General features: G+C 44.6%; 1 protein-coding gene across 2 annotated transcripts in view; it reads right to left on the minus strand.

Moving 5' to 3' along the window:
• LOC142587014 (uncharacterized) overlaps positions 1–25,696 on the minus strand; it is a 63,563-nt gene that overhangs the window by 15,273 nt on the left and 22,594 nt on the right. For both annotated transcript variants that reach the window (XM_075697889.1, XM_075697888.1), the window contains 2 exons: positions 6,305–6,464; positions 4,362–4,486 (listed from right to left, as the gene is read on the minus strand). In XM_075697889.1, coding sequence (XP_075554004.1) covers positions 4,362–4,486; positions 6,305–6,464 — 285 coding nt within the window. The remainder of the gene's footprint in view (positions 1–4,361; positions 4,487–6,304; positions 6,465–25,696) is intronic.

Consider the following 25,696-nt stretch of genomic DNA (forward strand, 5'->3'; position numbering starts at 1 on the left):
CCAGAAAGCCTAGTACGAGGGCTTGACGCTCACCGAAATGACATTACTTCGAGTTTAAAATAATGCCAGCTCGCTGGATACAGTCAAGAACGATCGACAGACGCTCATTGTGCTCGTGAAATGTCCGGCCGTAGATAATGACGTCGTCTAAATAGCACATGCAAATTTCCCATTTGAGTCCGCGGAGCACGGTATTCATAAATCGCTCGAATGTCGCTGGAGCGTTGCATAAGCCAAAGGGTTTAACGTTGAACTCAAAGAGACCGTCAGGTGTCACGAAGGCTGTCTGAGCAGCTGAGCACGCTGCTGGCGGCGGTGGCAACACCTAGCAATGTGTCCAGGCATACCGCAGCTGTAGCAAATGCGGGAGTCGCGGCTTGTCGCGGCTGACACCGGTGACATGGATGTCATGGGTAGAAACGTAATCTCAGGCTTGTTGTAGGAAGGAAGAGCCCGCGGAACAAATCGTTGTGGTGCATCTTGTCGGCGTCCCAGACTTGTCGGTTGCGGTGGCACTTTGCTGCTCTCCGGACGATCAGCACAGGTCCTGCGAGGTTCTCGGTAACTATGATGTGCCCAGGTGGCCGGTGGCACACAAGAGCGATGATCAAACGCGCACTAATGGAACACATGAGCGTCGTCAACAGCTTTAAGGCGTTCAAGCTCTTCTTTAACCATTTGCCGAATTACCGAGATGTCGTCGTGGGTTGGGACGGACACACTTGCAATAGTAGTAACATTGTCCAAGCGTCCGAACTTTGGCCCAATCCTTCTCATTTTCAGCGCTTCGAACGCCCGGCAGTGTTTCTTCAGATCAGACGGAGTACTAAGATCTTCCTTCGTTATAAAAAAATTATAAACATCTTCAGCGATTCCTTTAAGCAGATGTCCTACTTCGTCTTCGTCTGTCATAGTAGCGCTGACGATTCCGAATAATTTCAGAACAGCCTCTATGTACGTTGTACGCGTTTCGCCAGGCAATTGAGGTCGTCGGCAAAGCGCCTGCTCAGCCTTCTTTTTCTTAGAGGTCGGGTCCCCGAAGCAATTAGTGAATTCTACAAAACTATCCCAGCTTGTCAGAACGTACTCGTGGTTTTAAAACCAGAGAAGCGCGGTTCCAGCGAGAAAAAAAACCACATTATCGAGCTGCTTCGTAGTGCTCCAGTGGTTGTGGCTACTCACTCTGTTGTAGTGTTTAAGCCAGTCTTCGTTCGCTTTCCCAGAAAAGGTGGGTGGCTCTCAAAGCAGTGTCCTGTAGCCAGCTTGGCCTGCGTGACTGCTGTATCGTCCGCCGCCTGTGGGGTCGTTTATTGCTTTCTCCGGAATCGGCCATGTCCGCTGCTTGTGGTCGTAAACCGGCCAAGCTTCTACTCCGTCGGACAGTTTCTGGGTCGTCCAGGATCATCCAAGATTTACCCAGCACGTCCACCAAAGACGTTACGAATGATGTTTGTGTCCAGGGTTAAACGACGTCCGAGAAAGAAGCTACAGACCAGGTCCAGCCGGCGCAGAGTACCCCGAGATCACGCGCTAACATTCTACTTCTTTCTCTGCCTCAGATATATATATATATATATATATATATATATATATATATATATATATATATGATGTAGCGCTGGTGTCTGTCGTCGGCTTCTTTGTCTAGGGATTGGCCTTGTCTCGCTGCACATTCTAGCCAAGAATTGAAAAGTTGACCGTGACTTTAACATACGCGAAGGAGGATGACGGCGAAAGCCTGCCCACTCACGAGATATCCATTACGTCAGTTGACATTTTCATTCTAAAGCGTTCTGACTTCCTATCACTTGTATTTTCCCACAAAAGGTCTTGGGTTTGAGTGCCTTAATTGCCTCTACCATAAATAAATGTGCCTTAATTCACTTTCTCTAATTAACACCATAGGTCGCGGCTTCATATCCCACCAAATGTCGTGCGCACGAGGGCCTGAATTAACTATATCCTAATTAATCGTGCATTACTTACCATCGCACCAATTCACACCAAATGTGGGTTCGACTCTCGACCTTCACAATGTCAGCAGGAATCCAACTTCTAGATATCGCTGGTTTGCTTAAATCTCCAAGCGGGCTCGACTCCCACAAAAGGCCGCGGATTCGACTTCCACCAAGGATGGTGGGTACGAGTGCCTTAGTTAACTCTATGTTAATTAACTGTGCCTTGATTCCCTTCGGCAGAGTTAGCCCCAAAGGTTCAACCTTCGTCCTTCACAATGTCAATTGAAATCCAACTTGGAGATATGACTGGTTCACTCATACCTCCATGTTGGATAGTAGATTCGTGTGCATCAATCAACTTCGCCTTAATTAGCACCAATTCTCGACCTTCGCGATGTCAATCGGAATCGAATTTGTAGATATCGCTAGTTCGCCCAAATCTCCAAGAGGGTTCGACTCCCACCAAGGATCGTGGGTTCAACGGCCTTAATTAACTATATATTAATTACCTGGCCTTAATTCAGTTCGACCTAATTAACTCCAAAGGTAGTTGGTTTGCTTTGAGCCATTCAAAGCGCCCGCCCCCCGCCGCCCCCAACCAGCAGCACTCCTCGTGTCATCTGCGTTAGTACGTCACATGACTCAGCTGTGCTCCTCCTTTTCCGCTCCGTCACTTTCTTGCGAACCAGTTGCTCCGCTGAAGACATACCTCCTTACATCACCTTAGACTGTTTAGGCCTTGATGATGCTATGACGTAAAAACACTTTTCCGGTGACACATCGAGCACAGGTACCAGGATCTACATACCACAGAACGCATTCCCTGTGTTGCTGAATTTCGTAATGATTTCTTCGCACGTGCGTGACAGAATTCTGAAAATCTTGGATGGAGTCTACAGTGGAAATTCATCTCTGAGAGATGTTCACGAATGCTGACGCAGACATCTCTCAAATTCAGCGTGAGAAATCTTGTGCAACTTTTTTTACCATTAAAACGAAATGTGCCAATGTTCAGATAACATAATTATGGTGAAACCGGCATTTTCAATGTCTTCGCAATACAAAGTATTCGTGATTCTTCCGGGTGCAAAACAATTTGCCCGGGTTGAATGTTACCGCTTTTCTAATGGAGATTTGTCAATATTTAAATTCCGTGGTTTTACGTGTCACAACAACGACGCGATTATGAAGCACGCCGTGGTAAGGGATTCGCAATTCATTTTGATCACCTGCATTTCTTTAACGTGCACCCGCTTAAGACGTGCAACGCGAAATCAACTGCGCCACAATGGCGGGTCAATCGCATTCGGGATTGAGAGATGGACTGAACTGAATCGCGTTTCTGTAAATCCCAAGATCGCGTTCCATAGGAGGATGGAGTTTTAAATATAGCAACAGTGGTTGAACAAGCTGAGCCTTAGTCTTGAAGGAACGTTTCGTAGAAGAAATTTGTATCATGTGACGACTCTAGTCAGAGCCGCCTTTGTTTGCGTAACTGGTGCTTTCATCATCATGATCATCATCATCATCATCATCAGCCTGGTTACGCCCACTGCAGGGCAAAGGCCTCTCCCATACTTCTCCAACTACCCCGGTCATGTGCTAATTGTGGCCATGTTGTCCCTGCAAACTTCTTAATCTCATCCGCCCACCTAACTTTCTGCCGCCCTCTGCTACGCTTCCCTTCCCTTGGAATCCATTCCGTAACTCTTAATGACCTAATCTCCTAATGACCTAATCTCCTAATTACGTGTCCTTCCCATGCCCTGGTACTTTCAAGTGAACAATACTTGGACGATGAGAGCTAAGGGAATGAGTCTTTGCCAGGGTCCCGCCGATGGAAGGTGCTCCCGTCGAAAACGTTGCCTCCGGGTTGAGGTCTCCCTTGGCCATTCAATATTGATGACGAGGTTGTTATAAAAATTACGAAAAAAAAACCTCCCCAAGTACGTCTAAATTTCTTTTTTCTGCTTCGCTTGCGTTTAGAGTGGCGCCGAAGACGGAAAACATTCGAATGAACAGAAATAAAGACCGAGAGACGGGGACGTGTTCATTAAAACGCCACCGTGTGACATATTCGACGCTAACAGGTTTTGCAAGCTGAGTCGCGCAACCGTGATTGTAGTTATATTCTTGCATGCATTGTCCTAATCTTTGTCGCTTTTCAGTCAGGTACGCTCTTCGCGTCTAAACACTTAATAGCATCGGGGGAAAGAAATTGTGGAAACAGAGTTGGGAAACTATAACGAAAATTTACGTGAAGAACTTGTGCTCTGCAGTGCCTAGTGACGAACGGGCGGATCGAAGCTTGTAAAATAATGTATCCGCCTATCCCGGGTACCTTTGGAGCGATACGCTCCAAAACCTCTAGGTGCATATGTTCACTGGACGTTGCGTACTCACAATGCAAGGTTTTCAGCAGTGTACTCCAGGTCCGACCATGCATTTTTTTCATTGTAGAAGTAGTACCCAACGCCCACGAAGACCTTGTCGCGTTCTCTGTTTGAACCCAGCAGCCTCCGCATTACCTGTCAATAATAACAAGGTCGGAAAACCCATTTCTTTATTTCAGGCACAATATTGGAAGAAAAAAAAGAACAGCAGCAAGATTTTCCAAGATAGTCGCAAATACATGGAAATGGTCTACTTTGTCTGCCTGAACAAACTACTTCCTTAAGGTGACTGTTTGGGCATGTTGGAAGGACATGAATGCAGCTTTTTGCACACAAGACGAGAACAAGGAAGAGGCTGAGACATGTGAGCGCGCTCGTGTGTTTCAGCCTCTTCTTTGTTCTCGTTCTCGTCGTGGGCGCAAAAAAGCTGCATACTTTGTTGCCGCTTTTCTTAACACAAGTCGAGATAATAGCAGACTATTAAAACTAGATTTAGCAACGCACTGGTAGCAGACATGACAAGTTTTCGCCTTTCTAGCCCGGTTGACAATCGTATTCGTAGGTAAAGCATCGGGAAGGAAAGGAGGGGGCAGATATAATGTTTCATATTTGAATATGTCACGTGCGTCCCACTTTGCACAATATAGGCTAAGTTCAAAATATGTGGCCCAGTTGCGGTGTTTTCAATGTATTAGATATGCGAGTGCTCCAGAGCTTTATGACTATCCGTTCGTTTTACGAGTGGTGCGAAATTGAGCCCGCTTTCTTGTCATAACTACACTTTACACCAAGTTCAAACCTAGAAAAAGCGCGGAGGCAACTAAGTGTGTGAAGTTAAATGCGTATGGATTAATTTACAGCCTTTGCGTCAAATTTGGTTCTTATTCAAGCCCTCTAGGATATCGTACTACCGTTAACCGGAATGTCTCTCAGAGTCCTAAAACAGCTTTAAATGACTGGATCATAGACGGAGAAAATGAGGGAAAGGAATGTGGAGAGGAGGGGCAAGGGTGTTTTATAGCATCTAAGAAAACTTCGTACAATGTTTGTAGCCTATTTAGGGCAGGGGCTTTGAAAAAAAATACTACCCTCTTTTGTTTGTTTTGGAATATTTTCATGTGTTACACAGGTTCGCAGTACGTTTCCCGATGTCCTCGGTGAACAAAAGAAGGCACCTTACATTTGGTTAACACTAGGGGTGACTAATGGTCAACGTGTAGGCGAAGTTGGAAGTGTGCGGCTGTACTAACACCTTAGCACTAAGTTACGTACGCCAGTGATCATAAACGTCACAAGTGTGTTCTACGAACGATGCACCCCTCCCCTGACTTCGACCACTCCCCTGAGCAAGCTATAAATCTTATACGGAACAAGTACTAGAAGTCGTATGGGTATGAATAGAATATAGGCTTCGTGATATGTTACTTAAGAGAGTGCTAAAAAATCATATTATATTAGTGCCTGACTTCAAAAGTGCGAGTCACATACGGGCAACGGTTCAAAGTACGTGTTTTAATTTCAAGCAAGGAAAATTCCGAATGCACCTTCACGAAAGGAACAGCTTCGCTGAAGATTGGGTTGTGAATATTTCAAGGTTGCGAACAAGTATCATCTGTCTTCTTTGTTGAGTGACAGCTCGTGCTGAACGGTCTCCCCCGCCGAGCCTATCCGGCACAAGGTGCAGCCATCCACTTAAGCGAAACCTTCGGGACCAGGCTAAGAAACTGCGTCCACTAACACGGACACAGTGAAGAAACACAAGAAAACACCACACTCGCTGTCTTTTCTTGTGTGTCTTCACTGCGTCCGTGTCAGTGCGCTGCTTCACCAGCCAGGTATGATGATTAATCACCAATTAGCCCAACTTTCCGCATTACTCAACTTCTCTTTTGAACTTGCCGGCCGCTTTTAGTCGAGGTGACTATCACTGAAATGACGTGCCAGCCCCTTTACCTTGAGTATAGCAGGCGCGATCACGGTTGCGAGATTTTCGACCTGTGCGGGTTCTTCGATGATGTTCAGGATGCCGTAGTGGTACACCCGGCGCTGCTCCTTCATCGCGGTCAGGTCGTCCCTGACTTGCACGGTCTGAAACATGTCCTGTTCGAGGTAGCTACAAAGGAAACAAACGGGCGTCTCTATAAGTGTCGGGTAGCAAGCGTCCAGCTTTTGAAATTTCCTTTAGTAATAAATATTCGAAAGAAAAAAACATGGCATTCGAACGCCGAACCTTCTTCTATAAGTTGGCACGTGGCCTTACCACGTGCCCTTCAGCATTATACCTACCAAGCGACATAGTTAACATTCTTGACCCTGTATCCTTCAAAGCACGCTTATTCATATTATTTCCATAATTCATCTCATCTAAACCTTACTGCGCACCTAAGTAAATACTTTTAGCGACGTTGTATAGTTTATTTTGCTTTGTTTGTTTGTTTTGTATTGCGCTAACATTGTTAGACTTCTTCTTTCATCTTCACCAGCTACCATTTGTATAATTTCTTGGTACTCCCTTCTTGCTACTTCACACAGTCGTTTTGTTTCATTTATCGCATAATCTATATTGTTAGATATTTGGTCTTTCATGTTTACTTGCTAACAATGCATAATTTCTTTGTACTCCTTTCTTTTTCCTAATTCCCTGTGTCCTCCGCTCACGCAATACTCTTTCGGGAACCTGTGAGGTAACTGAACAAATAAATAAATAAATAAATAAATAAAGTTGTGGGGCTTTAGGCCGTGCTGACGTCTCGTTGGCACCGCAGATGTGTTTGCACGCTGCATTGCGCGATAAAGTGCGAGAACGTATGTGCCGCCCCTCCTCCCCGTGTCCACTGTAAAGGCCTACTTGCAGATGTATATAAGTAGAGTTCACTGGCCATAAATATCGCCCCGTGCCACGAACACGAACACGAAGCCCCGTGCGTGGCTTCGTGTTCTCTCTCTCTCTCTCTCTCTCTGTATACTCACTATACTAATTGTCCGGAGGCGTCAAACAATGTCAAAGAAATGTTCGCATGCGCATTGTCACGGTACCGTGTCAACCAAATAGATACAAGTAAACTGAACTCGCCTATAGGCATTTCGAAGCAAAAAAAATTTTTTTTACTGAGCTGGAGTAGTGACTTCTTTGCCGAAGTTAAAGTGCTGATCATGACCCAGTGCACTCCGTTTTCAGAAAGATGTTTCTCAATTATTAAGGGTTGTTCATCTTTTTTTTTTTCTGTTATGAGCTAGTGCTCGACGTATACTTTGTTGTAGAGGGAAGCACCAAGCAAAGGCCTTAACCGCTACAAAGTCGAAATGGAATTCTGCAGAAGAGAGAGATAAAAATCAAGTAAACCCCTATACTGCAACTATTCTTAGCATGCATTTAGCACTAAGAATCATTGTTCTAACAATAAATTTAACTTCTCACTTCCCCTAACTTTTCTCGCTCACTGCAAAGCGAGCGTCTCGACCTTGGCAGCCTTGAGGGATCATTGAGCAGTTTCCTGCGCATACGTTCACGTGATGCCTGCGGTTGGCGGGGTGCTGTTTTTGCAGGCCTCTCCGATTCACCCACGTGAACACCGCAATGATGTATTCCGATACCACGTCACTCATCTCTTAAGTGGTTACCCTGACTGTCCCGGCTTTCCGCTCTAGATCAAGTCTGGTCAGTCAGGTCAAAGTCAGTCAACATCACTTTATTTCAACATCCATATTGAAAAGTACAGCGATGCTGGGACTTGTAAGCGACAAACCACAAAAGGGGTGACCGGGCCTCCACCCCGTTTAAAACACAGAGGCAGCAGGAGGCAGCAAGTGGCAGCGTCCAGTTAGTCTGCTCAAAAATGAAATCTCTGTAGAAAATGCTAAGCACATACAGTACTTGCAGTATAAAAGAAAATTGAGACAAGGTTCATTTAGATTCGCAAATTGTCGGATAAATACGTCATTATGTTTCACGCCTACATTGTAGCGGCTCATAAGAATGGATTTATAGGTCAGAAACGGGTAGCAATCTGAGGTAATCAAAGATAGGCCTAGTGTGGGAGCCATACGGGACATTTACGATTATTCACGCTGCTTTCTTCTCCAATTTGTGAATATCTGTTAAGTTTACAATCATAGCTGTGCCCCAGATAAGGTGACAATATGTTAAAGTAGGAAAGATGAGAGAGTTATGTACTAGAAGCTTTATGTGCGACGGGTGAAGAAACGATAGCCTCGATAAAGCTCCAACTGTCCATGATAATTTAGAACAAACCTCTTCTAGGTGTTCTTTCTAATACTTGATTTCATGCAATAGAACTCCACGACTCTTAACAAGTACAACTTCAATGCTAGGAGAGCTCAGGGTAAAATTTATGTCAACATGTTTAGTTTTGTATTTGGCGCGAAATATTACAGATTCTATTTTCGCGATATTTATGGCCAGTGAACTCCACTTATATACATTTGCAAGTACATCATCAGCTCGATTTATAAGTGCCGGTCGTTGAGAATCTCGGAAATATAACTAGTATTGTCGGCGTATACGATAAAGTTTGTATTTCTGCCGTTATTTACTAGGTGGATTACATATATGTTAGAGAGCAAAGGTCCACGGACATATCCAGCTTTTCTGGGCGCGTACCAACTAGCGCCCCAAGCGGGCCCGGCATGAAGCTAGCGCGTTTTCAATGGAACGAGCGGGTTTTTCGCAAATAACAAAAGCTGCAGGTCGATTATCGGAAAAGGTAGGTGACAGACGTGTCCTGGAAGACAATCCACACGAGCCAAATGCAGTGATCACGCTATGGCACGTAAGAATTTTGTTCCCACAGCGGTTAAAGATTTAGCAATGGAAGCATATGGAAACGACGAAAATTTGTACTCGATTTTTTGAGGCAAGAACGATGTCTGTGATACATGTACGGCGTCTATCGTAATACCCAGGCCGCGTATGTAGTCCGGAGACTCAGGTTTCGATTGATGCCTATCTCGACTCTCCACACATGGCGTAACACTGTTCCTGAAAACGATTTTTGTAACACTGCCGTAAAACTTCACGTAGTATCTATAGAAACAGGAGCGTAACACTTGGCGAAGCCTCGGAAGGCGTAGCTGAGTGGTAGAATCGCGCGCACCTCCAGTCCCGCTTCACGGCGGCCGCGGTTCGATTCCCGCTTCGCACTTACTTTTAAAACCGCATAGGACCAGTTTTGTAGTCCCTCACTAGATGGCAGAAACACAAAACCCAAGATTCGCTTGCGGTTTTCGTTTTTCAGCAGCGCAGTTCTTTTTTTTTTTTTTGAAACCGCGTAGGACTGAGTTTTATTATCTCCTACCAGATGGCAGAAACAAAAAACTCAATATTTGCTTTCGGTTCTCGTTTTCCAGTGGTGCTCTTGAAATATTATGTTTTCTATTTTTCCTTCCTCATCGCTTTTATGAAGATTTTGTTCATTGGACATCATAACTAGAAGCTTGCGCATGGCTTTGTGTTATGCAAAAAAAAAATTCCCTGCTTTGTAGCGTGGACCTCGGGAGAACAAAATGGCTATTCTCATTGCGTTCTTCTGGAAGGCCGTTTTTTTCAACTTTCGGCTGTCCTTAATGGCACCCACCCCGAGTGAACCAGGTCCACCTGTGCCACATTGCCACCCGGTGGCCAGTGCCATTCCTATGCAACATTCGTGTGGAACCAAGGGTCTTCTAGGCTGAGTCGCTGCCCGAACGTTAATTATTTCTAAAGATTCATCCAAATAAGAAATGCACCAACTAGGAGATGTGCAGCATCTGGATTAATAGCTACTGTTAATGTGTTACCTACAGCCAAGGGGTATGAATCCGTAGGTGTGGCCGTAAAAAAAACCATTTGAATAAATGACCCGTACTGTGTCTGCCCCGGTCGTTCTACAGAGCTAGCCGTCACCATTTAGGATCAACACATGGCGTCCCTCGTTCGGTGCATTTGCTTTTAATGCGCAGCATTCTTTGGCGAGTACCCCCGCAAATTTGGTAGCAAAATCGTGCAAAATCGTGTCTGTAACGCCAATAAACTTCACGCATTTCCCATATATATACATAGGTCTTCATAAAAATGGTTGGGTGGCCAACTTGAAATTGTAAGTGGCATCAGCATAAATTTGGGCGTGATACAAGGATGGGGCAAGCTGAATTTGGTAGTGATATGGGAGTAGCCCAACCCAAATTTGGGGTGAAATGGTATAGTGAGTCAAGCTGAATTTGAGGCTGATATGGGGGTGGCCCAACCTAAATTTGAGGTGATATAGGGGTGGGTAAGCCTAAGTTTGGGGGAATATGGGGGGTGGGCCAGCCTGGATTTGGGGATGATATGGGGTTGGGAGAACTTAAAATTGGGGGTGATATGAGGGCGGGCCACCCTAACCATGGGGTTGATATGGGGTTGGGCTAAGCTGAATTGGGGGTGATATGGTGGTGGCTAACCTAAATTTGGGAGTGATTTGCGGTGGGCCATCCTAAATTTCAGGTGATCGAGTGGTGGGCCAGGCTAAGTTTGGGGCTGATATGGGGGTGCGCTAACCTGGATTTGCAGGTGGTATTGGAGTGGGCCAATCTAAATTTGGTGGTTTGTGGAGGCGGGCCATTCTGTACTTGCGGGTGACATGGGGTTGGTCCTACCTAAATGTGGGGGCATTCTCCGGGTCGGCCAATCTGAATTTGGGGGCGATATGGGGCGGGCCAACCTAAATTGTGGGATGTGTCGACTCGAAATTTGGGGGCGATTTATTGAAATTCCTGGGTGGACCAACTTCAAAATTAGGGGTGGCCCAATTGAAATTTGGGATTGGGCCAACTTGAAGTTTAAGGCTAGGCGAAATGAAAATCGGGCGGGGCTGACTTTAAATTTGGGTATGGGCCAATTTAAATTTGAGGGTGTGCCAAATTGAAATTCGGGGGTGGGCCTAATTTATGTTTGGGGGTGGGCTAACTGAAATTTGGGGGCCTGTTTACGAATAGTTAAACAACACCAGTGGTGTTTCTGCATCCTTTTCATCATCGCAAAGTACGTGTACTAATAATTGCTAGCCAATACCCCTCAAAGTGAACTACCACTCGAGCCTTCCCAGCCCACTGGGCTAATAATGTCACAGGAGTGCTCTCATCGTGGCGACTGCGACGTTCAACGTGGAGATCCACAAGAACTTATCGCAGACCGAGCTGACCATTTTCACACCAATGTCATCGCTAACACTACTCACTCGTACTAGACGCAACACAAGCTTAGAACGATCATAATTCAACTTTCCATCGCACGCTAGGCGACACGCTCTCAGTGCACAATTTCGCTAATCATCTGGATAGGAACCTTGCTGGAGGTTTTAATGTTATGCTGCGTCGTTTTCCACGAAGGCGTTCTACCGCAAAGAGAATACATTTTTGAGATTGACGAGGCAAGCTAGTATATAAGTGATACGAAGCAAATGTATAAACGGTTATAGTTGTATTTCAAAAAAATATATAAGTAAATAAGATTTCAGATGATATTGTTACGACCGGGCATGGCAACGATTTCTTCCCGTCTGTCACAGTGCTTTGACCGAAAACCTAATCATTTTGCTCAAACGTTCTGCCCCAATACTGTATGGGCTAAATGTCCAAAAGCGCGGTGCGTGGTCACAGCTTCAAAGCCAGTCTATTTTGTGTACTGTTGTTGATATTCTAGTAATGTGGAGTTTTCCTCTTCATAAGAGCACAGAAAGAAAAATATTACAGTTGGCAGATAAGCGCAAAGTACATTGGAAGATCAGAAACCAGCGATTTTTTTCAATTTGGGGTTGGTCTTCTCGGCTGGTCAATCGCTGTCCGATCACTTCAACGAATTTTGTTTGTGTGTAACTGCAGCAAAAACGTCGATACTACCGTTTCATTTCCAAGACCTTTATGCCCTCCACACATACAAGAAGGACACCAGATAATTGGCACATGCACTTTTATTAACTGATATTGTTTTGCTAAATTCAGTGTAGCGAGCTGTCTGCGAACGGAGCATTTTCTTAGTATCAGCCCAGTGTTAGCAGTGAGAAGCAATTCGTCGACCATACCCATGAGGGCATACTAGCCATTGTAGCGCTTTACTGTAGGACAAGTGAAGTGCTAAAAACTTCATGTGCCTTGCCCTTTCCGCAGGTCGTCCATCCATAACGTTATGGTGACGATCAATGTTGTGTCCGTCAGGCCTCCTCCTCATTTTTAGCTTCACCATCGCGAGAGCGGACAAAGACAGGAAGCTTTCTTCACAATCAGCCCCAGCGGGATTCCACCGCTCGTAACTGCTGCAATTTGCATTCATTGGCAGGGCATGCTAACGACATCCTTAGTTTCACAATCGCTAGAGCGCGCAGAAAAAGGAGAGCTTTGGTTGCTATCACTACCACAAACCCATGTCAATGGAGGTATAAGTACGTGCAGGGGCTGGGCAGGCTCACTTCTGCGCTACCACCGGCCGCCGCTACCTTAGATTTTTCATGCATACCTGCTTCTTGTTTTCATCGCAGACGCATGCAGGACAAACGCGCATGAGAAAAAAATATCAGTGCCCTTCCACTCTGTGAAGAAGGATGACAAGCAAAACTGTGTATGTGGGTCCCTTAATGGTGAACTGCACCTCCGCCGCGGGTCGGCCCGCCATTGCACTGTCTTCGCGATCGGCCCACGTATGGGGAGTGTTTAACGCCTGCTTTAACGCCGCCGCGGATCGGGCCGGTAATGCACTACCTCCGGGATCGGCCCACGTATGGGGAGTGCTTAACGCCTGCTTCACCGCCGCCGCGGATCGGGCCGGTAATGCACGATCTTCGGGATCGGCTCACGTATGGGGAGTGCTTAGCACCTGCTTCACCGCCGCCGCGGATCAGGCCAGTAATGCACTATCTTCGGGATCGGCTCACGTATGGGGAGTGCTTAGCACCTGCTTCACCGCCGCCGCGGGTCAAGCCGGCATTGTACTATCTTCGCGATTTTGTTCTAAACGCGGACATGATAACGAAGAAAGTAGCCCTTAAGAGGAAGCTTTAGCTCGGGTGATTTTACCTAAATATATGTAAAAGGAGAATTCGCTTTTCTCGGCAACCATCGCTGCACCAAATTTGACAAAGTTTGTTGCACTTTTAAGAAAAGCGTAAAATCTTGTGACTGTTGGTTTCGAATTTTTGATTTAAGTCGTCATTTGTTTGTGAAAAAATTGGCAAAAATCGCAAATTTTCGGCAAACGATACCATCAAGCTTCCAACTCTGTCTTTCGGCAATGAAAAATATCACAATTCTGTGCATTACATCTGACAGCACGTCTAAAGCGGAGAAAATTAATATATTACACATGAATCTCAACAGAGAATTAGTAATATGGAAATACAGCATTTTGCAGAACCCTTGTACACAACGGAACGAATTCATGTAATATATAAATTGACATATCGAATTTGTCCGCTTTGAACGATCTAATGGATGCCGTTTGCAGAACCGTGATATCTATTCTTGATGCGGAGCTATTAATTTGTAAACTTCGCGCTTCTATCTTTTTCGCAGTTTCGAATCTCTCAAATTCTAACAACATTCAGGCCCTAAATGGAAAGTCCGCTTCCAAAAGTCACTAGAATTTACCTTTCTCTCTATAATCCCGCAAATTTCCGTAAAATCGGCCCAGGGGTTATCTGAGAAAAGCGTTTCGGTGTTTTAAATCTATTTCGATAGGCCGCGGCGAAGTTGGGTCCGAGTTAGAACTTCCTCTTAACGGCTTCGCTACATATATAAAGAAAGAAATAAAGAAAATAAATTCCTCAGCCGTCAATACCGGCGCCCCAGATTTCGTCACGATGGCACCGTCACCATCGGCACGGCTCTGTGAGCAGCTACCAAGCTGTTCACTTTTGTTATCTTCCTTTCCTCGGCGGCAGCGCATTGTCTTGATGCCAGCGAAGCGCTATATCTCCACGATCATTGCGCCATGCATCGCTTCTGCGGCCAAGCAAGCTTTCGGCGGCACACTTTCGCTGCTATATTGACAATAAGAATTTAAAGTGCTTGCCTTCGAAACAACAGCGTGAGTAAAAATCGAAAGCGGACAGGCCGGCCACAAAGAACATGCTCACAGGGCCATACTATTGATGACAGCATCATAAAAGGCTAGGTGCGGTCAGGCTGACTTTACAGGTTTTCAAGTAATGACTGACGGGCTAGTTGCTTCATTATCACAGAAAGAACAGCGCTTCAAATTGTTAGCGCAGTTTGTGTGTGGTTCCTCCTTTGTGTCCCGTCTTGAAGTGCTGTTCTGTGACTTTACATATGTTTTTTTTTTCTACGTCAGTTACGCCTTCCAAGAGCGTCTACTTAGAAAATTTTTGTTCGCATGCCTCTTACAGAAGCATGTTTAATCGAAATTTCTTCGCCTGGCTGCATAATCTCGAGGACGAGCTCCAAGCTACTCATTTTCTTAAGCCATGTAAGATCAATTACTGAAAAGTTATTTAACGTAGCTCTGTTAATTATGCACACAATTTCTCAACTTACTCCGCATCCAAAGGTTACAAATCTGAACACTCGCATGATAAAATGATGTCACCATTGCTTGTATTGGTTTAATAGTTTTGTTTGGTGCAGTTAGAAGCAGCCGGCACATTGGTGGTGCGGTAGGTTTCTTATAAAGTAAGTATTAAAGTAGGGACAGGTTATCTTAGCGCAACTGAATTTCATTAGCTTAAGGGGAAGCTTTACATCGGGCCCAACTTCGACGTGGCCTATTCATATACTTGTAAAACGCAAAAACGTTTTTTTGAGATTACCCCCTGGACAAATTTTAATGAAATTTGTTGCATTTGAGAGAGTAAGTTAAATTCTAGCGACAGTTGGAAGCGGAATCTTGATTTAGGGTCTGAATTTCGTGAAAAGAATTTTTTAAAATTCGCAATTTCGATAATAATAGACGCACGAAGTTTATAAATGAATAGCTCTCCATCAAGAACAGATATCGCGGTTCTGTAAACAGCATCCATTAGATCACTCAAAGCGAACAAGTTCTCTACGTCAATATATATCTTACGCGAATTTGTTACGTTATGAATGAGGGTTCTGCAAGATCTGTTTTCCAAATTGGTGAATTTTTTTAGATTCATGTGTAATATATCAATTTTGTGCGCTTTAGATATACTATTAGATGCAATTCACAGAATTGTGATATGTTTCATTGCTGAGCTACGGAGCTGTAAATTAATAGCCTCGTTTTTTGAAAATTCTCAATATTTGCCACTTTTCAATAAAAAATTGGCGACCTCAATCAAGTATTTGAAAGCACCAGTCACTAGACATTAACTCTTTCTGTTAAATGCAATAGACCTCGTCACATTTGGCGCAGTGGTTGCCCAGAAAACGTATTCTGCTTTTACGTGTATTTATATAGGAGCATTCGAGCTAAAGCTTCCTCTTAAGAGGAAGCTTTAGGCACAAAGAGAGAAAAGCAGGAGCCCGGGTTGGCAGGCGAAGTCGCAGTTTAGGGCCGGGAAAATATAAGCGATAGTTGGTGAAACCAGTTGAATTCAAGTGTAGATGTGTGAATGTGGCGAGTAAATGATTCGAGTCACCGCCGAGCATCCGTCCTTTGCGGCAGTGTAAGCACCCGCCGTTCTTGGTAACAAACGTTTACTGAAAACCAATCTTGGCAATTACTTATTCATCAGCCATGCCTCACCGCTCATTCCTTACTGGCAAGGTCTATTGATTACAACTACGCTGTCGCTTCAAGTTACGACTATAACTTGAAGCTTGCGGTTACGCTTGCTATACTCGGGACTCTTGCTATTGCGGGAATACTATTAACACAGGTTTTGCTGCACAAGTTAGAGAACAGACATTTTAGAACAGCGTTTTTTCGCCTTACATATGCTCAACACGAGCACCATTGCAGCATGTTACGGTGCGCGTCCTTTCAAGACAGAGACGCGAACGCAAACATAAGAACGCCGTTAGAAGACAGGATGCGCTCTTGGGCCTCGTGCCAAAGATATCCAAACCAATAATAATATTGGTTTATCATCGCTCGTCGCGACTAAATGCTCTTAGGATGATAAGTCATTTCCAGACGACGAGTGGCTACGCTTTATCAAGAACACTGATAACGCCGGCGGAGAGGCATTTGTGGCAAAGTTCAATGCGCGCAGGGATAGCTTAATTATTTGATTTTAACTTTGTTGACGTCATCACGCGTCACCGCGGGAAGTTTGAAATGTTTAAGGTCAGTACGCCACGTGGTGGCACTCACGCGAACTAACCCCTCGTGTTCAGAAAAGCTGGATATGTGCTATCTACGGTGTTTGATAGTTATTTATTTTATTAAACCAAAATTTCATTTTTTTTTGTCGCGTTTGTTGCATGCGGTAACGTAGATAGCTGCTTAAAAGATTCTGCAATTTTTCTGAAACCCATGATTCGAAAGTTTGTTAATAATTGTACTTTGATGCAATATAAAGCTTTGGAACGATCAATAAGTACTCCATCAACGTAAAGACAACTTTCAAGGGAGTCTAGAATAAATGCCTCATGAAACAAAAGTGCACTCTCATTAGAACGCCTGTGTGTGTGTGTGTGTGTGTGTGTGTGTGTGTGTGTGTGTGTGTGTGTGTGTGTGTGTGTGTCTGTGTCTGTGTGTGTGTGTGTGTGTGTGTGTGTGTGTGTGTGTGTGTGTGTGTGTGTGTGTGTGTGTGTGTGTGTGTGTGTGTGTGTGTGTGTGTGTGTGTGTGTGTGTGTGGCTCCCACACTAAGATAGGCTTAGTGTGGGAGCCATACGGGACATTAACGATTATTCACACTGCTTTCTTCTCGAATCTGTGAATGTTAAGTTTGCAGTGATAGCCGTGCCCCATATCAGGTGACAATATGATAAAGTGGAAAAGAAGAAAGAGTTATGGACTACAAGTTTATGTGTGACGGAAGAAGAGACCACAGTCTCGATAAAGCTCCAACTGCCCCTGATAACTAAGAACAAACCTTCTCAACGTGTTCTTTCTAATACATGACTTCAAGCAATACAACTCCAAGTCCCTTAACAACAAGTACAATTTCAATGCTAGAAGAGCTCAGAGTATAGTTTATTTTAACATTCATAGTTTTGTTTCGGGCGGGAAATATATTTTCGCAATAGTTATTGCCAGTGAACTCCACTTATATCCATGTGCAAGTACATCGTCAGCTCGATATATAAGTGCCGGCAGGAGATAATCTGAGAAATGTAACTAGTATTGTCGGCTTCTACGATAAACTTTGTATTTCTGTCAATATTTACTAGGTGATTGACATATATGCTAGAGAGCAAAGGTCCACGGATGATATCCTTCGGTATATGATATTTATATTATTAAACTGAGATTTAAAGTTTTTTAGTCGCATTTGTTGTATGCGGTAACGTAGATAGCAGCTTAAAAGATTCTGAAAATTTCCTGAAAACTTTAATCAGAAAGTTTGTTAATAATTGTGATTTGATTGATGCAATAGAAAGCTTTGGAATAATCAATAAGTACTCCAACCACGTAATCGCCACTTTCAAGGAAGTCTAGAATAAATGATTTATGCAACAAAAATGCACTCTCTATAGAACGTCTTTTGTGCGTGCGTGTGCGTGTGTGCGTGTGCGTGCGTGCGTGCGTGTGTGCGTGTGTGTGTGTGTGTGTGTGTGTGTGTGTGTGTGTGTGTGTGTGTGTGTGTGTGTGTGTGTGTGTGTGTGTGTGTGTGTGTTTGTGCGTGCGTGTGTGTGCGTGTGCGTGTGTGCGTGTGTGTGTGCGCATATGTGTGTGTGCGTGCGTGTGTGTGTGCGTACATGCGTGTGTGCGTGTGTGCGCGCATGTGCGTGCGTGTGTGCGTGTGTGCGCGCATGTGCGTGCGTGTGTGTGTAAATTTGAATGGTACCAGAAGGTTGTGCTATGTCAAAAGAGAGGTCTCTCGCATGTGTAATAATTTTTCATACCTTTCGCAATGACAGGGAGAATCGATGATATTGGCCTGCAGTCAGACATGTCATATCCATTACCACTTTTGTAGACAAGACACACTTCGGCAACTTGTAGACGTTGAGGAACATTTCCGGATAACAATATTAAGTTGACAACATTATTTGCCAAACGGAACAATGATGACAATAACGTGTTTGAGTGGTTCTGTTTGTAAGTTGACACTGTTTCCGGGTTTGAGTGGTGTCCAGATTTCAGATCACAGCTCTTGGGCGCCTGTTCCTGCGTTGAACGTCGGCGTGCCTCGGCGTCCCTCGGCGTCGTACCTATAGGCGTAACTGAGCAAACGAGCACGGCGAATGATGAAATAGTGAACGCGGAGCGCAGCGGCGGGTGAAAGACGGCGAGAGCGAAGAGAACGCGAGGAGGAAAGCAGAGCAGGAGAGTGCAGCAGTAGCATGAGGAGGAAAGCGGGGGAAGCTACATCGAAGCACATCCAGATGGTGCTCACGTCTGCGCATACGCACCAGCGGCGTCACCGGCCATGCGGGGGAAACAAGAAAAACTAATCAGAAATCTCACCTTAACGCATAGCGTTCGCCGTGAGTGTTTCCCGGTAAATATTACGGTAACATAAGCTGCCGTTGCCGAGAAGTGGCAACTGTGGGGGGCCGGTCTAATATAGCCCCGCGTGTCGTGGCCCTGCCAGTCGGTGCGGTGTTCGGTGCGATGCCCCAATATATCGCGAAGTGAAAACACTTGTAGAGCTGCGCGCAAATTTCGCATTAGGCAGTATCGTAATGGTCGGGTAATTTATTTTTCTGCTTCAGCATACACATGCCTAAGCTTGTTGCGAGTAAATGCTCCACTATGTTTTTGTGCTTAAGCAACCAGCTCGAGCCTCAGATAGCAAGGCATGGTCTCGTGCAGATATTCCATTATAATTCCTTTCTTGTCATCCTTGTAAAACTCCATGCTCTTTTTTGTCGCCATTCTTTGCAACCATTCCACTGTCTCGGTTTCTCTCATTTTCTGTTTGATGACTTCAGGTTGAGTATTTACACTTTCAGTTACCGTGCACTTGGTTGCCAGCTTTCTTGACCTCTTCCTCCATTCTTTGTCCACGCTTTTCGCGTAAAACTGCTTTTGAACAGTAGCCGTCCATTTATTTTGATCCATGTGCCTGAGCCTTTCTTCAAAACTAATTTTGCTCTGCGCTTCCATGACTTCAAAATAGGTCCAACCCATCTGAGCCTGCACTGCGTCATTTGGTGGTTTTACCGCTTGCTCCAAAAGTCCACCAGCCCACCAATCTGTTATGTTATATGTTAGTACTGTTAGAAAAGGAAAACCACTTTGCACTTCGACACGTTTAGGGACATGAGCCACGTAGCACACCAATCCCTAATGTGCGCAAGATCATGTTGGAGTACCGCGTGGTCAGCGGAACAGTTAATCGGATGGTATACAATGCAGTCGTCAGCAAATAATCGTACAGATAAGGATATATTGTTCGGTAAGTCGTTAATGTAAATTAAAACGATAAGAGGCCCGAGTACGCTGCCTTGAGGTACGCCGGAGGTGATGTCAGACAGGCCAGAGGAAAAGTTGGCAACAACCGTGAACTGCTCGCGATTAGTAAGGAAATTACGAATCCATGATAGGGTTAGTGAGTCAAGTTTAATTGCAGATAGCTTTGATATCAGGCGACTACGGGCTACACGATCGAATGCTTTCGAGAAGTCCAAAAAGGTGCAGGCAATTCGTTTATTACTGTTCATAACAAAGTGTAAGTCTGACGTGAATTCTAGTAGTTGGGTTTCGCAAGAAAATCCTTTTCGGAAACCATGCTGTTTCGGGCAAAAAAAGTTATTGGATTCAAGATGAGAATAAATATGGGATGCGATAATTCGGTCTAACATTTTGCAGCAAATACACGTTAGTGATATAGTACGGTAATTTTCACTGGAGCTCTTGTTACCTTTCCTAAAGAAGGCAGTACTTTTGCTGTCTTCCAGTATTTAGGAAGCATACCAGTTGTATGGGATTGGTCAAATAGGTGTAGCAGAATTTTGCTCGATACTAGCATTGTGTTTTTTTAGTATTTTAGAATTTATACCATCTATGCCAGAGGATGAAGACATTTTAGGGTTACCTATAAGATTTACTACGCATTTTAAAGTGATAGTGATGGCAGCCATGTACTGGAAATCAAAATCGGGTACAAAGGGTATGTTAGAACTATCTTCTCTTGTAAAGACTAATGTGAAAAATGAATTGAATGCTGCCGGACATTGACTGTCAGGAATAGGTGAGTTGTTTTTATCCTGCAATGAAATATTACTGCACTTATTACTAGGGTTAACTTTCTGGTAAGTCTTTTGAGAAACATTTATCCTTGGCGACCAATAAAGCTGCGCAGTATTCTTTTAGATAGCTTTTGTATTTATCCCCAGCCAATGCTGTTTGTACGTGCTTCGCGTTTTCATATAGGCGTTTCTTTTTTCTTCTCATTCTGTGAAGAGTTTTAGTAAACCATGGATTGGAATTATCGTTAGTTATAGTAACAAGAGGAATGTGCTTTTCAATGAATGCGGACATCTCTGAATAGCACCCAATTTTCGTTGACATATCTGCTGTAAAAGGATGCCTCCAATACATCAATAAAAAAGTTGTCCAGTTCTAAGTTGATGATACTATAATTACCTTTATTGTAGTCTCTAATTTGCTTTGTTGCGAAATCGGTGGACGTACGCGGAATATCTATGGTCACTTGGAGTAGCTGGTGATCACTGAATCCATCTAAGTAAGTTATGTGTGACAGTTTCTGGAGCTGTTGTTAAAATGAGATCCAAAAGATTTGAATTACGCGTCGGTTGATTGACTACTTGAAGTAGGTTAAAATCTAATGTTAAGGAAAAAAAAGCTTGTGCACATATGACACGATGAGGAGGAATTGACCCAGTCGATTAAAGTAAGATTGAAATCTCCGAATAGATACATTATATCTGCCTTATACAGACGAATTACCTCATTAATACTATCGTGTATTGCAGTCAGAAAGGAAAAATTTGAATGCGGCACGCGGTAACCGTTACTCAGCAGTACATTCACGGTTGATACAGAGCAGGCCACCTATGTGATTTCGAGGTTAGTATGGGTTTGAACAACCAAAGATGTGACATTCTTTTTAATTCCTATCATGACTCCGCCCCCTCTTTTTCTTATCACGGTTGCGCCTGTATATGTTGTAAGTTGTATTATCGGGGGAAATTTCCTTGTCAGTTATTCCAAGGTGTAACCAAGTTTCAGTAAAAGCAAGAGCGTCCGAATTGCAGTCGTCAAGAAAAGAAGAGACGAGATCGCGCTTTGACATAATACTACGGATGTTAGCAAACGATAATGATAAGGAAGTAAGCGTTTGATTTGGTTTATGGTGATTGCGCACATGTGTATTGGGCCGGAGCTATCTATTCACCATGACAACTTTATCACTTGCGACATCGGAGGTGTGCGTCTCAGAGTCTATGCGCATTCGGTCGACATGCAACTTAACGCCTTGTTTTTATTCTTAGCAAAGTTAATTAATTTCCGTCTCGCTTGTCGCGTTGCGGGTGAAAAATCCTCGCGGATTGAAAACGCTGATCCCTTAAGAGGAAGCTTTAGTTCGGGCGCCGAACTCCGACACGGCCTATTCAAATACATGTAAAACTCAAAAACGTTATTCTGAGATTACCCCTGGACCAATTTTAGTGAAGTCTGTGGCATTTGAGAGAGAATATTAAATTCTAGTGACTGTCGGAAGCGTAATTTCGATTTAGGGCTTGAATTTTGTTAAAAAGATTTGCAAATATTCAACCGCTTGAAAAAATAGAAGCACGAAGTTTACAAATTCCTAGCTCTGCATCAAGAGCAGCTGTCGCCGTTCGGTAAACGGCATCCATTAGATCATTCAAAGCAGACAAATTTCATACGTCATTTTACATCTTACGTGAATTTGTTACGTTGGTCACAAGGGTTCTGCAAAAGCTGTATTTCCATATTACTAAATTTATTTTATATTCATGTGTAAAATACCAATTTTGTCCGCTTTAGATGTACTATTAGATGCAATTCACAAGATTGTATTATTATTTTTGTTCAGCTACAGAGTTAAATTATGGGGTTTTACGCGCCAAAACCACTTTCTGATTATGAGGCACGCCGTAGTGGAGAACTTCGGCAATTTCGACCACCTGGGGTTCTTTAACGTGCACCTAAATCGAAGTACACGGGTGTTTACGCATTTCGACCCCATCGAAATGAGGCCGCCGTGGCCGGGATTCGATCCCGCGACCTCGTGCTCAGTATTCTAACATCATATGAGCTACAGAGTCATAAACTTGATAGTATCGTTTTTTGAAAAATTTCGATTTTCGCCAATTTCTAATAAAAAAATTGGCGACCTAACTGAAAAATTCGGAACCAACAGTGACAATATTTTGAGTTTTTCTTTTAAATGCAACAAACCTCGTCAAATTTGGTGTAGTGGTAGCCGAGAAAAACGAAGTCTCTTTTTGCATGTATTAAGATAGGAGCACCCGAGCTAGAGCTTCCTCTTAAGCTTAGACGCTGTAGCCAAGATACGCTATTTGTCTTTGAAAAAAAGTTACCTTTGCTATGATGGGCCTGCGCTTTTCTTGCGAATGTTTGCCCAAACGGCGCACGCGCTCGAATTGTTGACCTGTCGTGGTAACGCCAAGTTTTTCTGAGCAAAACTTGATAATTTTTTGCTCGGATGCTGCCCGATCTTCTTTGGGATCATCATCTATTCCAAAGAACAAGATATTCGATACCCGCCGTGGTTGCTCAGTGGCTATGGTGGTGGGCTGCTGAGCACGAGGTCGCGGGATCGAATCCCGGCCACGGCGGCCGCATTTCGATGGGGGCGAAAACACACGTGTACTTAGATTTAGGCGCACGTTAAAGAACCTCAGGTGGTCGAAACTTCCGGAGTCCTCCAGTACGGCGTGCCTCATAATCAGAAAGTGGTTTTGGCACGTAAAACCCCATACTTTTAATTAAGATATTCGAGCGGCGTAGTCTATTTTCAGCGTCATTACATCTTGAATATATTGCTGCCAATTGCTTGGAAACATTGCTTATAGCATCAGAATTTGTCCCGGCTTCGGCTGTGGAATGCGAAGAAAGGGCGGATTGCGCTGAGCAGCTTAACTTTGTTGTCGGCTGCCTCCTGTTTTAGAGCGCAGCTCTTTGGCGTCCGTTCCTGGGTTTCGCGTCGTCGTCGTCGTCGGCCTCGTAACCAGCTCCGCCCCCCTTTCATCCCCCCAGCGCTAGCAGCGACCGACTGATACCGCTGGATGCCGCTGACGCCGCTAGAGAGTCAAGATAACGTGACTGCATAGAACACCATCGCCGCCATGCAGAAAGAGGAGGAAAGGGTCCCCCCCCCTGTTCTTGTGTGGCGGATAGGGTGCTCTTCAGTTGCCGACGCGCCGGTTATTCGTTGTCCCTGAAACCAACTCCGCAGCTGGGGTTGACTCACTATCGGCGTCAGCGGCATCACTCAGTCAGTCGCTGCTATCTCTTCCCTCCTCCCTTTATCGTGTTGTCCGCTTGCTGCGCGCGCTTCTGCCCCCATCGTTTGCCGCTGGGTGTACACGCCGCCCCCCTCCCCCCTCTTCCTGCGAGTCTCCGGTTGTCAAAGCGCCGGCTCGAACTTAATTCCTTTCTTCGCTCCTCCTCCAATGCAACCCCTGTGCGGTGGCAATCAGAGAGCCAGATCGGTGGCGGCGGATCTGTATATGTGCACCGACCGAGCCGAAATTGCCGCTGCCGTTCGCCCTGTGCGGTGGCAATCAGAGAGCCAGATCGGTGGCGGCTTGACATAAAGACAAACAGCAATTTCCTAACACTTATGCGGGAGAACATCCCGTTCCTCTCGCTCGTAACGCGTACCACGGCTGTGACAACCTCGCGAGGCACTTGTATACATCTCGTCTTTGAGAATCAAGCATTGGTGTACCAAGTCGAACATATATCAGTCTATTTCTCCGACCACAAAGCTTCCTTCATGACTGTCAAGAACTGTTAGTGGAGTCTTTGTTAAAGGAATACGTGTGAAAAATAAAAAAAAAATTCTGTGATAGCGCATACATGTGTTGCTCGATTTCTTTGCCTCAATCTATCGAAAAGGTGAAACAGCTTATTTGCTGCGCTCAAACTTCGCATTAGGAAGTAACGTAATCGTCGGTAATTTTTTGTTTAGTCTCCTTGAGTTCTGAAATTAAAGCAGCGTGACCATTTTCAAGCTTTCGAATGGATTCTAGAGCCTGGGCAAATGCATCAGCTTCAATTTTGGACATTGGACCAGGATTTGGTTCAACGTCTCCAGAAAGTATGAGCAGAAGGGCAGATAAAGCATTGTGAATGTTAGAATACAACAGTTGGTGAGGCAAGCTTCGTTCAGAATCGGCTTAAAGCGCTGTGATGCAGACTGTGGCGGCGATAACTTGATACCAGATTGTTGGCTTGGATGAACAAGCCAAGAACAGACCGCCCAGGAGATAGCGCCCTGTAACATGAACCAGCGGGAGCGTGCCATTCCCGATGCGCAATAGTTCCCCTGTATATATGCCGAGGTAATGTATGTAATGTATATGCCGAGGTAATTATATTGCTTAACTATGGGTATGACTCGCTGCTGAATTGAGACCATGCAATTACTCATCTCTGGAATAAAGATCATAATTGCCGATTTCTCTGTGCTAAACTTAAGGCTTAGATTTGTCACTGCGTTGCCACAGCTATTCGCAAGTGTGTGTAAATGTCTTATATTGTCCGCTATGTCGTCTGTAAGCATAAGTCCTAGGACCTTCTGTTGCACCGATTGTCCATTACGCATGCAGGATAAATCAAATCATAAGTCGCCGTTTTACAATCGTATTTCTGTGCCCTTTACATAAAGCGTGAACAACAGTGGAGGCAGAGGTCACCCTTGCTCCAGCCCTTGTTCATTGTGTATGACCTGATTACGTTTTCGGCCTGTCCATACATTTGTACTCGGTTATGCCGATATACCTCAGCATCCCCGAACTCGTCATCTACGTCTTCGTTTTTGAGAATATCCCATAACAATTCTCTGTCTGCGCTGTAGTAGGCTGTCTTAATGTTGATATGAGTATTTATTTATCCTTTTTCCAGGTACTGCATTTCACGCACTAACAACTTAATGTTATCGCCTGTCAACCACTGATAACTACTTCATGTTATCTGTCCTCTCCCGCCTGCCTGCCCGCCACCGCCCACCCACCCGGTGGCTCGATATGTCTGTCTGTCTGTCTGTCTGTCTGTCTGTCTGTCTGTCTGTCTGTCTGTCTGTCTGTCTGTCTGTCTGTCT

This window comes from Dermacentor variabilis, chromosome 7 (assembly GCF_050947875.1).
Source record: "Dermacentor variabilis isolate Ectoservices chromosome 7, ASM5094787v1, whole genome shotgun sequence".
In the NCBI taxonomy this organism is placed as follows: Eukaryota; Metazoa; Arthropoda; class Arachnida; order Ixodida; family Ixodidae; genus Dermacentor; species Dermacentor variabilis.